General features: G+C 40.5%; 1 protein-coding gene across 1 annotated transcript in view; it reads left to right on the top strand.

Moving 5' to 3' along the window:
* ERMP1 (endoplasmic reticulum metallopeptidase 1) overlaps nt 1–17,938 on the top strand; it is a 438,183-nt gene that overhangs the window by 334,831 nt on the left and 85,414 nt on the right. The window contains exon 11 of the mRNA XM_069240202.1: nt 1,898–2,050. Within this exon, the coding sequence (XP_069096303.1) occupies nt 1,898–2,050 (153 nt within the window). The remainder of the gene's footprint in view (nt 1–1,897; nt 2,051–17,938) is intronic.

Below are 17,938 nucleotides of genomic sequence, written 5' to 3'. Positions count from 1 at the left end.
CACCTAAAATCATGAAAAACTAGACTGTCTAATGTTTAGATAACTGGTCTCGGGCACTACCACACATTAACCAGTAGTTATGCAAACCTCATGGGCGGGACCATTCCTTATCTGTGTTCACAGCCAAAATGGGTTACCCGCATTAAAGAACCTGTAATTAGGATACCCCAGCATCTCCCTTGCAAAATCTTGTGAAAAGCACCTCCCCCCCCAATCAAGATTTGTAGAGTCCGTCAATGAAATGTGTCACAGTTGCAGGATGATATCAGTCCAAGCAACTTCTCAACATTCTCTACCTCAGGATCACTGGGTCACTCAACGCTGAGGCACCTCTTAAAATAAAACAAGCCAAATTGTACAACAAATCTGCCAAAAAGTTGATTGCCACTAATCTGGCTAACCGTAAATGACAATGCTGCAAACTAGAATGATGATGGAAGAAAACAAAATAACCCTGCAGGGAAAGAAAAGTGCATAGAGTAAATGAGAAATTACCAAGTGGCCATCCAGGCAGAAGTCCTACTACACAAACTATATTAACCAAGCCCTAAACCAACCTAAGAAGCATCAGTAGACCCATCTGAGTTAATCAGGCTGACCCATCTTGAACCGCACCAAAACCCAGGAAAGTGAGGCCACAAAGCAGGTTCAGGATTACTTCAAATGCAGCCACCTGCTACACAAAACAGTTGCTTCCGACTCTAGATGGGCAGAGAATCTGCTATTTCAGACATCAGCAAAGATCTTTTGTCATCCATTGACCATTGGCATTCTGAAACGCTTATGTGCTTCAACGCTCTCAGTGGTTTATAACACAGTAGACATAGGAGTTGTACATCACCGATGGTATAAGCCCTCTGGATTTTAAGTACATTAAAAAAAAGTAGTGCATGCAGACATTATTGTTAATTGCCTTCCTAAATGCTTTTTAAACTTTTACTTTTTTGTGGAGGCATTCTGCCATGATCTGCCTCAGTTCAGTTTTTCTTTCGCGGGCCCACAGTTGCTTAGTGGTACTGCACTGCTCTCTTTAGTTTGATTTATTTTTTTGGGTCATTTGTGCCTTTTAATGATTTTTTTTTTTTTTTTTTTTTAAATTATTCGACCGGTCTAAAATGACAGCTAACCATGGTTGACAAGTATAATAAAAAAAAAAGTCCATATGGCCACCGATGTATATGCATATGGTAATACGTGCATACACATTTCTGAGGCCGCTTGCGCAAGCATACCAACACGACAGCCATCTTGGATTTAAACCCTTACAAAAATGCCCAGTGTGCTCATATGTGACTCGTGTTACCATTTTGTCTTTTTTTTTTTCTATTACCGGTCCATCACCGTCAAAAGCAATACTAGAAATGTAAAATAAAAAGCACTGTAAAAGCCAGTACGTTGCCCCTCACCTGTTAAAAGTGAGACCAATTTGCTTTGGCAGTATCTGTTTCTTTTTATTACGTTTTGAGCCCTAAATGGTATGATGCTACGCAAGGAGTAACTTAGGCATTTAATTATATTTGGAAGTCTTAAACTTACTCGAGTTGAACATTTCTATTTAGTGTCCAGCTTAACGGATTCAAGATTGTCCTTTTTTTAACTTTATATAGTTCATACCAGCAGTTGTGATATTCTGTTCTGATACTGTACTATAAATTGGGGTGGCAATTTCAAGCTTCTGTTGACATGCGCTACAACATTGTGTAACTAAATATATTGTTAGGAGAACTATTAATTTCCAAAGGTAGAACCTAGAACCTTAATTTACATACTTATGCAGTACAGTATTGGCAACATATTATCACTCTCCTGTCTTTAGCAGTGTGTGCTAGCACACATAGGGTCTAACAAAAATGTATATAAGTTGACTCGTCTTTTGTTTCTTCTTTCTCTTTCCTAGATAAACTTCATTTACCTTGCCAGTAATACAAAAAAGACACTGTTAACCTTGACTTCAGTATCTGCGATTACATTGCTTCTTGTTTGTACTGGATTCTTTTTTCCTTACACTTCAGATTCTGCCAACCCAAAACCGAAGAGAATATTCCTTCAGGTATGATTTTTTTTTTTTTTTTTTACCCTCAGCCATTTCTGTTCTGTTGAGTAATAAAACGTAGCAGGTGAATTTTGATGTACTCATCTGTCCCAATACTTGGGGCTCAGATTAGACTGCCTTCAAGGGAGGTGCCAGGTAATCTAGGTAAATGGACAGTCTTTATAGTGTGAAAACCAGACCACCTATCCCTAAATCTCTCATGAAACTATCCCCAAGGACATGATGAAGTCCACTCTCCATTCTGCATGGTGCTAAGGAAATTACATCTTCTCCTTTTCTCTAGCTACAGATAAACTATTCCCTCCAGTCATTATGCTTATGTGTGCTAATCAGTACCTCTAGTGAGTCTAATTTGTGTTTGTCTTCTGCCATTTATAAACTCCACTTGTAATTTCGCAGGCAGTGAGTGCCACACTGTAATAGGATGGGTGTCAGAGACCTGACTACTTGCAAGATCAGAGTTCAGAGCTCCACTTTCTGTTGCTACAACCTGCAATGATATAACTACCTAAGGAAAAGTCCTTATGCTTGGTGTTTTGTGAATAGTTATAAACCTTTGTATACTTAAGTTGAGATGTTTTTTTCACATTGTGATGGGGAGGGGATTTCATTTTATGTGCATTTGGCATGCTTAAAGAAAATCCCAAAACCTTGCACCCAGCTGAATATGTTTGTATTTGTGCATATAAGGTGCACATTTACATAATTTATTTTATACAGGGCCACTGGAATTATGCGGCAAGGGAGCACCTAATTATGTGATCAGTTTGACTAAATTATGCGGCAAGGAAAGGCAAATTATGCAGCATACTGCAGCACATTGTTTTTTAAAGTCTTAATTATTTTGTAATTTGTACACATTGTAGTACTGCCTGGGCAAACACTTCACCTCATTAGTATCAGTTTAACAACAAAATACAGAACTAAGCAACAAAAAGATGAGCAGTTAACCTTTGTGAACTGCCTTCCACTTCATGTGAACAGATATTGCCACATTCGTTTAAATGTGCAGATTATGCAACAGATGATCGTTTCTGTGGCAAATACATAATTATGCGAATAAAGCTACGGTCATAGAATCACATTATTCAGGTGGGCCTGATAATAAGCGACAACATATGTTTATTCATAAACTGAATCTCAATGCCTTACGTTTACAAAATGATTTTTATTTAGTTAACAAATGGCAGCAGTTAATGTTTTATTTTATGTATGTATGAATTGATAAGGGTATTAAGACTGTTCAACTTAAAAGATTGAGTGATCTACTGAATTGATGAAAATGTAGTTTACCCTGCAGTAAGGCAGCCGTCTCTTTCACCTATTTGGCTTTAGTTTATGATGAAGGACAAAGTAAAGAAAATATATATTAGTGGAATTACTTCTTGGCACTGGTGAGCCACCAATCAGCCTAGAAATCATGGATCTTGTTGAGACGCCTACCAACTTTACAATTTACAATAAGGAGCCTGCTTCAGCTGGCTCCTATTATTATGACTGTTTTTATGAGTGCTTAAGGCTCGGGTCTTGTATAAATCATGATCATGCCCAATGAATTCACGTTTTGATGCATTCTTGAATAGAGTAGTGTATGTTGACACTTTTTGTTTAGGCGTTTATCCAGGAGCTCCTAAATCATGTAATAACCTTGATTCCGCTGGCTTTTCCTATTCCAGATGTTCTACAGATAGGCACAGCCAGAAAAAGGCCTACTAAACTGGCATTTGTCACTTTAACGTCTTCACAGATGAGAGAATTCACCACATGGTGAGGAATGTTGCTCCAACATACTCTTCATCTTTAACATTAGAAGTATCAGCACACTTGGGAAACTGGGGTCAGTAAGACTGTGGGGATTTAGGCAAGATGGAGAACCAGGCTGACGGAGGACCATCACTTCTAATTCACCATGAAGTGACGGCTCTCTTGGCCAAGGGAACTAAAGAGAGTGTGCTGAGGTCAGAAGTAGTATTTTTCCAGATACTTTCTGGTGTCCAAAAAGGATGGATGTCCTCAACCTATCGTAGACCTGGGCCCTCTCAATTTCTTCCTGAAGAAGGGGAAATTCAAAATCCTTATGCTCTCTCAAGCCCTGTCTGCCCTGGACTCTGGAGCCTGGATGGTGGCGTTGGACTTGCAGGACATATATTTCCACATTCCTGTCCTTGGCCCACCCACCCACCCACTGACGTTACCTATGGGTCACGGTGGGCCACAAGCACTTTCAGTTCACTGTGTTCTCTTTTGGCCTTAACAGTGCCCCTCGTGTGTTCACCAAAGTGATGGCAGTGGTTGCATCTCATCTGCGTAGATCAGCCATACCATTCTTCCACCATCTCGACACATGACTGTTGACCAGAATTGTAGAGCCAAAAACGGGGACATGTCACAAAAATAGAATAAGGACTACAATTGTAATCCAACTGAGTGCAAAGAATGACCGCACTAGTCAGCATAGAATTCCAGAAAGGGCACTAAGAACATAAATAAAATGCAATTTCGAAAGCCATTATGATGCCTAATAATTAATTAGCTTTCTTATAACAGCTGCTAACCACTTTGAGATGACGCTTTTAAAAAAAAAAAAAAAAATGGGACATGAGCTGAATTTCTCAAAATCTGCCAGGACAGCTGGTGAAAAACAGGGACTGTCCCAGCAAATCCTGGTTGCCTGGTCACCCTAGTTCACTATCAGTGTGCCAAACTCACACTTGACTCCCTCTGAGACGCTCTCTTTCACCGGAGCTGTTCTAGACACGGTGCAGTTTCGGGCTTATCCTCCAGAACAGAGAGTCCAGGATATTCAGGCCATGATATCAGTGTTTCAGCCTCTAATCTGGATTCACTGATACTGACTGAGGCTGCTAGGCCTCATGGCCTTCTGCATACTGCTTGTGACGCATGCCCGCTGGCATATGTGCAGCGTTGTTTTAAGGCAAGGGCAAAATGCACTGTGGCCCAGGGCCCCTGGCTTTCAGGGGACCCCCTGATAAAGCCAGCCCTGTTCTGCAGAGTCTGGCCCTGATGACCTTGAATAATTCTTAAACAGATACCAAACAGATTGTTTTAAAAGCCGTTATCCTTTAATTTATTTTTAATGTAGCTGATGTTTGCTAGTCTATTACAGACATTTTGGAAAAGAATGTTGTGTTTGATTCATGCAACATCCATAAAAAATATTTTTTCGATCAAAACAGGAGTTCATATATGAGAAATAAGAGGGTGTCACAGAGATTATTTGCAGAAATATTTGTGAACTGCTGCTGTGTTACAGTATTGAAAACATGCCACTATCCCTGAATATTAGATGTAAACACTTTTAGAATTTTGGACAAGTGTGCGTATGCACTGGCCAAGGAGAACATGAAAGAGCTGAAACTAGGTCATAAATTCAAAGCTGTTACGAATAAGAGCCCCCATAATATGTTTGGCCCAGGGCCCCCAAAATCATTAACATGTCTCTGATTATGTGGGCTCTGCAATGGGAAGTTCCGGTAGGCGCAGCATCAGAGGAATCTCTCTGACATGGTCCAGATCACAGAGGGAACTGCAGGATATCTGCAGTGGTGGTTAACAAACTGATTGGGTCACCGGCAGACCCCTCTTCTTTCTCCAACCTGAACTGACAGAGGTGACAGATGTGTCAAATTCACCCAAAGATGCCTAGCAGATCATGAATGGCATCTCCATCTGGAGGAGGTGCAAGGTCTCTTTCAGCAGTGGGGAGAGCCTTGGTTAGATCTGTTCGCCACCTCCAAGAGAGTACAATGTCAGAAGTCCTGCGTGCTGGAGTTTCCATGATGGCTCTCTCCCTGAAATGCTTTTCGTCTCGAGTGGAGCTCAGGCGTCCTGTACGACTTAACGCCCATACCACCCCTGCCTAGAGTTCTCAAGAAGATCCGAAACAACCAGGCCCAAGTCAGCCTGTTGGCTTCACACTGTGCTCGGAGAGTTTGGTATCCCAAGATGTTGAACATGGCCATAAGTCCTCCGGTCAAGCTGCCCCTTCAGGAGGAGCTTGTCACTGCAGCAGGAGGGGGTTCTCCACATGAACCCGTCAACGCTTCAACTTCATGAGTAGAGATTGAACAGCCACAACTTTCAACTATCTGCCCAAAGTCTGCAATGTTATCTTCGCAGTTACGCATCCCTTCACCAAGATGGTATATGCCAGCCGCTGGTGCAAGTTTGTGGCATGCTGTGCAGCAAAGCAAGTTTGATCCTCTTTTTGCTCCCCTTTCTTAGATTCTTCTGTTCATTCTTTCTCTTCCACTGCAGAGCTCTGCTTTTGGCACCTTAAAGGACTATTTTTCTGCCATCTCAGCCTTACTGCGGTTGCCAGATCATCTATTCCTCTTCAAATCCTCTGTTGTAAATAGGTTTTTGGAAAGTCTCCATCATATATTTCCGCCTTCACCCTTTTTCAGGCCTCAGTGGCACCTAAATCTGGTACTTACATTTCTGATGTACGCTTCCCTACATAACTGTCCTCTTCTTACCGTCAAGACAGCCTTCCTAGTGGTGCTACAGCTGCCCAGGGGGTCATTGAGCTCCAGACTTTGTCATCCAAGCTCTCATACCTAACCATCTTTCAAGACAAAGTGGTTCTTCACACTAGAGCTTCCTGTCTGCTGAAAGTTGTCACTCCCTTCACATAGGCCAGTCCATCACCCTGCTTACCTTTTATGCTCCGTTGCATTCCTCTAATGAAGAGGAGGGACTCCAGTTACTGGATCCAAAAAGACTGTTATGGTTCTACCTTGACCGCATGAAAGAGTTCTGGGTGGATGATCAACTTTTCGTAGTATATATCGGAGCAAAGAAGGGGAAGGCTGTGCATAAACGGACCCTCTCCCGATGGCTTGTGCTCTGCATTAAAATCTGCTGTGCACTGGCCAAGAAGCAACCCTCTAAGGGTTTGCATGCTCATTCCACCAGAGTTAAGACTGCAATCCCCTCATTAGCATGCATAGTTCCGGTCCTGGACATCTGCTAGGCGGCAAAGTGGGCTTCTCTGGACACATTCAACAAGCAATGCAGTAAGACAGTCAGGTCCATCGGAATAGACACTTAGCTCATTCAGTCCTGCAGGACCTTCTAGCGTGAATTTGTTCTGCAGAACCACTTCCGGGCAGGTATTGCTTGGGTATCTATTCTAAGGTAAGGAATTTGTGGCTAGAAGTCTCCATCATATGAACAAGTTACTTACCTTTGGTAACACCCTATCTGGTGGAGACTGTCTAGCCTCAAAATCCTTACCGGCCCATCTAACCTCACTGCTCTGCGATCAGACTTCTAGGGACAGGATTTTCCCCTTTCAGGGCCATAGATTTCCAGACCACTGGTCCGAGTTCCTCGTGGCTTAACGCTCCTGTCGTGGAAAGTCGCAAAACAAAACTGACATCAGCGCGCTAGGGTGATGCCTGTAAAGGCACCATGCATGTCACAACCAGTGAGCACAATACCACGTTGAGCAGAACAACATCTCCTTCTGGCACCCAGGAGTACTGATCATGAAAAATGTACAGATCCAGTCTGATCCCTGGGGATAATTCTAAAGTAAGGAATCTGGGGATAATTCTGAGGTAAGGAATCTGCGGCTAAATGGAGTCTCTACCGGATAAGGCTTTACTGAAGGTTAGTAACCAGTTCAATATTGTATCTCAGGAATTGGATTATCTAAAAAAATAATTAAACTACTAGTGTTAATAGTTATTAAAACTTCAATTCAATGGTGAAGTTGGGTTTTTAAGTAAAAATCAATGAAAATAACTAAATCTTTTTTGATGAATGTTTTTAACAGCAGATTCCTCACCTATAAACTGTCCCTCTTCCCCCGCACCAGATCTGGGCAATTTTTCATCCGTGCTCCTGCACGGTGGTAGGTAACGTAGTGCAATTGTTCTCTGGTCCCATACCACCCCGAAATTCCAACATAGCACTAGAGAATCTTACTTTGAAAATAGTAGGCCGAGACTGCTGCAAACAGTTTCAGACCACCATAAAGGGTGTCTTTGGTTCCTGGGCTCCGGTCACGACTCTGTCATGTGACCATTGCCCTCTAATGCACTTGAGGGTGATCAGAGTCCCAGAGATGAAGCTGTACATCACTAAACCTAAGAATTAGTTGTGGACATCACACAGATGCCATTCCTGGCTCAAATCGTGGTCCCGGTCACAGGATTGTTCACATGCCCGCTCCACTTTATGTTCAACATCTTTGGGTAAATGGAAATCAAAGTCCAAATGCAAGCCAAAGAAAGTGAAGTGGAACTCAACCCCACCTGCCTTTCTCGTTCAAAGGAGAAGGCATGGTTAGTACCAAGATCAAAGCCACAGCCGTCCAGGACACCGACCACAGAACAGCCACCTCGGATTTCATCAGCCATCATCAATCTGTTAACAGATTGAGGACTTTAACGACATCAAGCTGTAACACTTTTGTGTACTTACAACTTTTTATGATACATGTTTGGTCTCTACTGAGCTGCAGGAGCCTCCAATTGAGTTACCGCCGGTAGGTTCCCCAATGCAATTTACCGTCTTGAAATCTGCTACCAGGCCTTTACCGACGACAGTACAGGCTTCCATGCTGGCCCCAAGTTCCACACTGTTTTTCACTGCACCTGATGCCGATGTCAGATTCAGACAATGGCCCTAGCTCATTCGAAGCCACACTATTAAATAAATTGCACAACCAGTTGCTACCTGTTTATAACCCAACACCACTATGAGCAGAGGCTCCATTCTCTTTTTGGCTCTTACCCTATGCCAGAACAGGGGGCATCCCAGGATATTGATGATGATGGGGAGGGATATGGATTGCTTCCCCCCTCATTATACTGATGATGCCCACACTCCACCCCTGAAACAGAGCTTGGCTCTCTACATTTACAGTGCAGGGTTCGGAGGGGAGCTGAGGTACTAGAAGAAAATGTTTCCTCCTTTGAGACTAACAACAATGTTCTAATTGAGATTCACTAACTGGGCCGGCAACAATGCGGCCCCTTGCTCTAATTCAACAGTGCCCCTAGGTATATCTTGATGTCTATGTAGCCAAAACCATATTCTTTTCTTCTAGTCAAGTAGCCAGGTGTCACTGGCCCTCATCTGATGATCCATATTTTCTCACCAGGCACCCAGAATCAAAGAGTTAAAATAAAAAATAAAAAAACTAGAATGTTTAAAGCATACTGGTCAGTTGAACACTTCAGCTTAGAATAATAGAATAGGAATACGTTTTTATTTTGTTGTTTTTCAGAACTTGGGCCATGATTAGGAGGGAGAGAGGGGGGCAGTCGCATTGTGCTGCTAGAGCTGAAATTCTTGGCCCGGCACAAGACGAGCCAGAGCAAAAGCATTTGCCAAATATGTTTTCATTCTTCAAGAACGAAAGTCGGAGGTTCGAAAATGATTGACTACCATCGTAGTCCTAACCATAAACAGATTGATGCTTTTGACAAACTGATGTCATCTTCCCCCAGTATGACTTTGCAGTCCATAAACGTAGTCTGCCTGTTAGCCCACTACACGCAACCCTGCAGCAGCAATAACTCTTTGTCCAGCCAAATAGTCAGTTTTATGATAGAGAAGTATTTTATTTCTACTTCTTACCTGCATTAAAGAAAGGTACGACAGTTAATAAAAATCACACAATCCCCTTCGAATTCGGGGTTCTAGTGTTCTGCGTGATTCCTTGTCCCTTTCGCTCCTCGTAGTAGTGATACTGGTTGTTGCCCATTGACTTTTGGTAATATCCAGTGTATGCCCCACCAGCAGTTTGAGTCTCAAGAGTCCACTTTGAATTTAAAGTCAACAGTTTTCCAGCGCCACTGCACTAACCTAGCAACAAGTTCCCCTGGGGTAGACAGGCCAGAAACCAGTTTTACCAGCAGACATGAAGCATTGGAGTTCTTGAGTGTCCCGGGCGCTCACAGTGTCTGCAAGTGAGTTCATGTGAGTTGGCTGTACGCAGCCTAGGTAACTACATTAAGTGGATCTTTTGCATTCTTTAGACACGGCTACAGCCAAAACTGCTGAATGGAATTACACCCAAACTGGCAAGAAGCTAGATCGTGGTCAACAGATCGTGCTTTTTGTGATTTGCTGTGAATACGTTCAGTAGATTCAGAGTTATTTAAGGTTGAAAAATATAGATATTTAGGGACACAGATTCAGGGGGAAAAGCATTGCCCTGATTGCCTGGCTGGAACATGAAAGAAAAGTGTTTGCCTGCCATTCTGTTTGTCACATTTTCTGGGGGATGGGAAAAAAAACAATGCAAAAACACTTAAGGAGTCGGGATACACATACCCGGACCCCATAGGACACATAGGGGGTCCCTTAGGGACCCCTCATTGGCAAATGGGCAAAAGATTGCCCAATTTAGTTTTCCAGCAGATCCTTCGTTGGGCCTAGTGTGGCCTCCAGTGTAAATCCACAGTGGATCCACAGATCCAGAGAAAAAGTGAAAAAAAAAAAAAAACACCCACTGCATCCAGCATGTGCATTTTGGGTTTCGGTGCATTCAGGAGGGTTGGCCTTGCCATAGGTCAAGCCTTGCAGCCAACCCATGGGGGGCGCAGGGCTGAAGGCAGTGCACGTTGCTAATAATATTAAAATCGTAGAAATTCACTGGAAAAAAACAAAAGTTACAAGGACGTTATAGTTAAGTTGGTGTTTTACCCATACAAAACCATAGTAATTCAGCAGTTATAGTTATACTTATCTGAAGAAACTATAACCTGTGCTGTGGAAAGTAACTTAAGGCAACCAGTGATCGTTACTTAACATAAGAATAACAATAAGTATAACTGTAACTGCTGAATTTCTACGGTTTTGTACAGGTAAAACTTCAACTTTACTATAACGTCCCTGTAACCGTTGTTTTCAGTGAATATGAATATTTATACATTATATCGGAATAGGTACCAGGCCATGTTCAAACTAATGATAGTACAGGTACAATTGTTATTAAGAAGTAATAATAGTGGCGTTAAGGTACCACTATTTTTTTTTATTGGATTTACACCTTTCTGTACAGAATTGTACAAATCCCAGTTTTTTAAAGGATTTTCTAGCTACATAGTCCGACTCAAGCATTCAGGTAATTTGAAGATCCCACACAGCAGATCGGACTACATAGATTATCATAGCTTTGTATCTTGCAAAATGTAATATGTCTTCTTTTACCATACACCATTTACTCTTGATCTCTGGAAGACTTTGGTCCATGGGAACATCCTTAGAAGGTCCCGCATCCAATGTTCTGTCTTTCCTGATTTTTTTTTTTTTTTTTTTTCATCCAGTATCTCTTTCCCCACTCCCACTTATTTAATCTTGTTATATTTTTGTAAACAAGTGTTTAGCCTGGAATTGGGAACTGTGGAACTATTAGCAAGTCTTGGAACATATGCACTCCTAAAAAGGGTTAGAAAAATCTACTTGACCAATCACTATATTTAGAACCTACTCGCCCCTTCTGGCGAGTGGACAAAGGTGTTCTGTTCAGACAAAAACTGAATTAGCAATTAAGATGCCTTTAAATCTTATTCTTTTCTTTTCACATTTGCTCTGTGTTCAGAGACAGAGGTCAAAGGTCAGTTTGTCTTCTTGCAATGAAAATACTTTTTTGTGACTGCAGAGTTCCTGGATTTTGTAAGATGAACTGTCTTACATGTATGAAATGAAAGGCTGTGGGAATCAGGTCTTTCCTAACACACAACATTTATATAACTAAGTCAACTTAACAAACATTTCAAAATATATTTCAGTAGCTGTGAAAGACTATTTTTTTGTACTTGTGTGGTGAAAACAAATACTTTAATAGGATTAAAAAAAAGTCAGAACACTTTACGTGGTGATGTGCTAATGATAAATATTTTTTCTGAAACCAAAATTTCACAGATTATTGTTAATACACTATATAGTTTTATTAGTAAAGCTGCTAGTTAGTGGGAAGGGTTTTGGACATTTCTTGGAAATGTACTGTCTAAACGACAGTGTGCTACCACATCATGCTTTAGTCATATACTTATTAAAAGTGAGTGTTTAAACATACACTGAGAAACACTCCTGCCATGATGGCAAAGCTATTAGTAAACTAAGGGGCAAGTCATGCATGGATCGTGTGCACCCTATATGTGAGCTAGATTTATTTATACATGGAGCAAACATTTAACTGATTCGGGGGGAAAAGCATTGCCCTGATTGCCTGGCTGGAACATGCAATGTAATGAAACAAAAGAGTACTTTTTTACAGCAGGAATGCTGAACTTGCATATTTGAAGGTGCACTCGTGAGAATGAAGAAAAAGGTGACTGTAAAATACAATATTTGCATAGGATCACACAACTTGAGACACGTTTCCAGGTCAAGTACATTACAGTTAGGTCAAGTAGATTGTTCAAGCTACCCGACCTGCAGGTCAAGTAACCTTTTTATTATTTTTCGAGGCCTGCCCCTAAGAAATCAAGGGGAGGTTAGTGTAGTTTTTACATTTGACATACTGAAAAGAATCATTGTACACTGTGCTATATGATTTCACATGATATACCTTGTTTCTACTACCATTGCACACCCTTTTCCGTATGTTTCCATAGGCTGCATTCTTGGGCCATAGGGTTGGTCTCGGGTCTTTTAGCCCTTTTTCCAGGTCTTCCACAAGCTCTGCCCACAGCTGTCTTATAAATGTCAATAAGCTGTGTAGAAAATCTGGCAGGTCAATAGCTTAAAGGAATCAGTGTGTTGTACAGAAGCGTCTGAGGTAGCTAAATGACTCTGCTAATGTTTCTTGGATGGCATTCAAATGTAACACCTACTGACCATTATCCGTCCCAGGGAAAATTATGTACGTACAGAGTTTGCTCCTATTTGTTTGTAATTGTCCTCTATACAGCTCAAATCCACCGAGCACAGCAAGAGTCAAAGCAATTGCATCACTGCCTGAAGATCCTGTCTGGACCCATGTTTCAGTGTTTCATCAGAAATCTCCTACCCACTAGCAGAGACCTCTTTTCAGTGCTTTTAGCTCCTTGGGAGTAGGCCAGCACTGTGTGTCTTATTAACTTAGCTTTCAACCAGTTTAAATGCCAGACATTTGATGGGTGTCCCATTCCTCTAACTTCATGTTGCTTCTTCATCAGAAATAATTTGCATAGAATGAAAAGTCATTTTGCAGTTGCCTCTTTATGTAGTTTAAAAAATTGACTCTTATTGCCACAAAATCATCATCAGCTGTTTTTATATTTTGATTTCGGATGATTTGCTTCCTCTTTCATAGTCCCTTACCTTGTTTTGTGGTATGGTGCTGCTCACAAGATTCGTGTCTGTGACTTGGATTGTAGCATTGGTCCAAGGGACAATGACCATCCAGTGTGTCAACAATGAGTTTAAGTGGCATCTTCTAGTATTGACCAATGGCTAAATTAATTACATTTTTGACAGATTTGTATAGTGACTTCCTAGAGCCAAGCTGGTTTCCTAGGGAAGGTGCAGATGACATCAGACTTATCTGCTGATTTTGCTACTTTGACGTTGGGTAGCACAAAAGATTCCAGTGTGAAGCCTAGTGAAATAGTTTGACGCTTATGCTAAAAATAGACACATCAAGGTCTTGGTTGCTCAGCAGCGTTTGAATGTGAGGATCAGAGCCTGTGTTGAAGGTGGCTGGGTGGAGGAGAACCACCATCCTAGTTGTAATTACTATAAAAGTTAAAGAGCATTCATATTTCTTTGGCAAACTAAATGGGCTTCAGGGACAGGGTTTAACATGGATGTGTTCTATAAACCCATAGAAACATTGCCGACTTGTGTCCCTTACTAGAGATCACAAGAATGTGTTTATTCTTAGCCACAAATGAATGAGGCATAGGCATATAAATTACACCATAGTTGGCTAAGAAAGGGTCTTTACTTTTGTCCTCACAGGTAAATAAATGAATGTTGTTGTGTTACTGTTCCATAAGAGGAAATTGAAATACCTGAACACATACGTTCTGAGAAAATAAAATATTTCTAGATTAGATATCTTTCTGAGTTCTTCATGACCCTTATCTCTCCTGCACTTCCTTTTAGCTTTTTTTCTGTTGCAGGCTATTACTGCTGTACTGCCTGGAAACAATTGCATTCTAGTGCACTAAGGGTAATCATTAATTTATTGCTGATATGTAATTTTGCTCACAAAACTGGAAAAACAGATTTTGACCTGTGTGGATGTTTACACCTCAGTACTGGACTGGTGCCTTTTCTTGAGTATTTTGTTCCTGCTTTGAGTTCCTGTTTGAAGAGAACCGCTATATTGATGGCTAATTGTGCAGCGCACTGCTTGGGGTGTTCATGTATTCATGTGTGATGAAAATACATTTGCAAATAATCTGAGCATCCACTTTGGTATGTTGGACCTCATACAACACACAGCATAATTGTGGCAACATTTTCCCTTCTGTTGTCACAAAATGATTCTTTCTTGCTCTAAAAGACAGAGCTAATGTAAAAAAGTGCTGGCACAGACAAGTCACACACCAGTTCCATTATTTCTGCCTTCTTGTTAACGCTGCACAGATTCATACCTTGAGAACACTGAATGGAAGCTGTCTGTGGGAAAATCAAATAAGTACCATTTTTATTTTAGAGAAAAATAGAACATTAGATGGGTATATTAGTACTTGACATAAATGTTGCCATCATCTGACAGACTGGTAAATCTCTTCTTATAGAATATACATTTGAATAATGCTGAAGGTCACCAAACCTTTGTGTGATGATAATAATTTAGATACACCTAAACCTTGAACCGTAGCCCAAAGTTAAATTTCTAGATGTGCCACAGGTGACTTTGAGGTGAGCAAGATTTAGGTCCTTCTGGAGTCTAAGGTTACTTATTTTGAACAAGACAGTAATGCCCTGTCTAGGTTAGGTGGTAATTCTTGCTATCAGAAATTCCAGATGAGAAACCTGGGATGGAGAACTCGTGTAAAGGCATTTTAATAGTATGTGTTGCTTCTTTTATACAAATCTGTACTGTATAGAGGTCTTTGAAAGGTAGAGAGCATGAGAGGCAGATCTGTTAATGTGACTTAAATTCAATTTCTGAAGGTCAGTTCTGTGAAAGCAGTTCAAGCACTCTTTCCATAGGATGCAGTTTCACAGGCAGTTACTCATTTAACTATTGGAAATGTGCTTGATCAGATTTTAAGATGTCTGTAGTGACATTGTTTGAGATTATGCTACCTAACGTGTAACTCCATTCATAAGGCTGAAAGCCTCATTCTCTGAACTCTCTTAATGTGGGGCTGTTCTTTTCACCTTTTGATGCCTTATGGTAATTAATATTGTAGTGCTGGGCTAAACAAATTTCATTCATTCATTCATTCATGGAAATTACACATGGCCTTTTCCAAAGCCCTGTCCGTTTTTTCAACCTAATCAAATATATCTGTTTTTTTTTAGTTCTTTAAAGGAGTGTGAACTGTGTCCCTAAAACATCCATGCAGTGCAAATATATTTTGCAGCAAAACCTACATTATAAAATAACAATCAAAAACAAATGTTTAATATCCATGTTCTAACAATACAAAACCAATACCTGATCATTATTGACACTTTGTCTTAGCACATGTGTTGTTGGAATGGTATATTTTTATTGTCCTCTGCTCTGCTGGTCGCTGATGCCAAGCGAATGGCCAAGGATGGAGCTTAGATAACACATAGAACTATTGGTAAGTAAGGACACATATAATTACCATCATAAGAAAGTTCTCTGCAAATAGTGTGAGATGGTTAATGATGGCCTTCCATATTGACAGCAGCATAAATCTTGAACTCTGTAGAATAAGTGATTTTCACATACTGATGGTGCAAAGCAACCATTCCATATGTCCAAATGATGTATCAATATATCAGTCTTTAACCCGGTTTCACCTGACTCTGGTATCAGAGTTGGAAACCTTGGGTTAGGCCTTTTTTTTGACTGAATGTGGTGCACTGTTTAACTGTAGTCTCTTACTGCTTTGACAGTAGAATGTGCTTATTGAGGTTTACTGTTGTGCGGGTGGGGGACTAAAATAAGATAGTCAACTTACTACTTCTAGCTAAGAGGAGTGAAAGTGATACAGTTAGCATGCATGTATGTAAGGAAGTCTGCTGTAATAAAACACTTCTGAGGCTGCTATACCAATTTATTGTGGTTCATTTTTAGGTTGCATTGTTTGTTACATATAATAGTAAATAAGCTCAGTATAAACATCAGCAGTTAAGATGTTGTGTACTCTTTTGTTCACCAAGCTAACCACAGTAAGTAGAGACTACCAATTTTAGTAGATAGATTACATTAATGCACTTGTAAGTATTAAATCACAGCAGCTAAAAGAGGCAAGAGAGCAGGGTGAAGAAATGAAGTGCAAGGAAATACGTTTCTCTGTTTTATCAACCTTGATCCAACAGTCTTTTCTTCTCCAGAGAAGTTGTTCCCCCACTTGAAGTGAGATTGATACGTTGCCCTTCTTACTCTGGTCAGCTGCGACCACCGTCTGACATGACTCCACCCACAGGCTACATGTGTCTTCAGCCCGCTTCTCTACAATAGCCATGGATGCTTCCACCTTAGAAAAATAAGAGGAAAAGGGCAACCCAACAGGGATGTGGGTATAATATTCTGAAAGAAACAATTGTTCCAAATGGGCCGATTTGCAATAACAAGAGGTGACACTTTGCTGTACGGCAACAATAAATGAATAAGGCCTGAAAAAATCCTTTTAGTATACATTTGTTGATCAAAAATTGCTTACATTGAAAGCATAATTACCATCAACAAGAGAAAAATGGTTCCAGGGAGTATGGATGGTGCACTGAAAAAGTGACCTCATGGTGGAATACATACACTGAAGAGACTGTGTGCAATAACATATTAATTAGTATTGAACAAACTGTTCAGCATACATTTTATTATTTATTGTCATTAGTACAGTGAGTGTCTGCTAATGAATGTCAACATTTCGACCTTTAGAATTAAAATTGGATGAGGTCATCATCAGGGCAACAGGTATTGGAGAACCATCAGTCTGAGAAAGGAAATGGATAGATTTTGAAATACTTGAAAACTTTAGTCAACGTGGCAAGTTAATCAGTAGAGTGAGCGCTATAGCCCTGGTGATGAAGCATCCCGATACCCAATTTATGGCTAATTACCCAATAATGTGAACAGAATCCACATTAAAATGTGTTGAAGAAGGAGCCCAAAGACATCTTGTTGATAAATCTGATGTTTACCCAGCATAGTGAATGAGTTGATAGTCAATCAAAGTTCATTGTAAAGTGTAAATGTGAAACAACTTCAAATCTATGAAAGAGCCCATAACCACCAAATAGACAGAATTTACCAGACTATCATCAGTGCTTCTAATGGGCTCAAAGAACTAGCAATACAATAAACAAGTGACATAGTATAACCGGTTAACAAAACTAATTTGATGAATCACCTTTGAAAAAAACAACTTATTAGTGAGAGTTTTAGTACATTTTTTAACGGCTGAGTTCAGTATGTGGATTGACATAAATGACGTAAAGTGTGTTGGGTGTCTTTCTCTGGATTCAGAGCCAATGTGATTGCCACCTTCTTCTTTAGTAGGGTGATACTTCAGTCTTATGCAGAATGGTTGAAAATATTTACCAGGTGCTTTTTAATTTGTGGGAGGATATTTTTTATAAAAGTCAATTGGTATTCCATCACATCCTAGGGCTTTATTTGGCTGCGTCCAGATTAGTCAGTTCAGTTGAAGTGAATGAATATTAAACTTAACCAGAATGTATTCTTCAATCTCCACTGCAGTGCTTTGTTCTCCTTCTCTGTAAAGGTTTTGTTAGACGTTTTTGAAGATTTCTCACTTG

This window comes from Pleurodeles waltl, chromosome 1_2, assembly GCF_031143425.1.
Source record: "Pleurodeles waltl isolate 20211129_DDA chromosome 1_2, aPleWal1.hap1.20221129, whole genome shotgun sequence".
Taxonomy (NCBI): Eukaryota; Metazoa; Chordata; class Amphibia; order Caudata; family Salamandridae; genus Pleurodeles; species Pleurodeles waltl.
The sequence above is the reverse complement of the archived record's forward strand: the minus strand, read 5'-3'. Positions and strand labels throughout refer to the sequence as shown.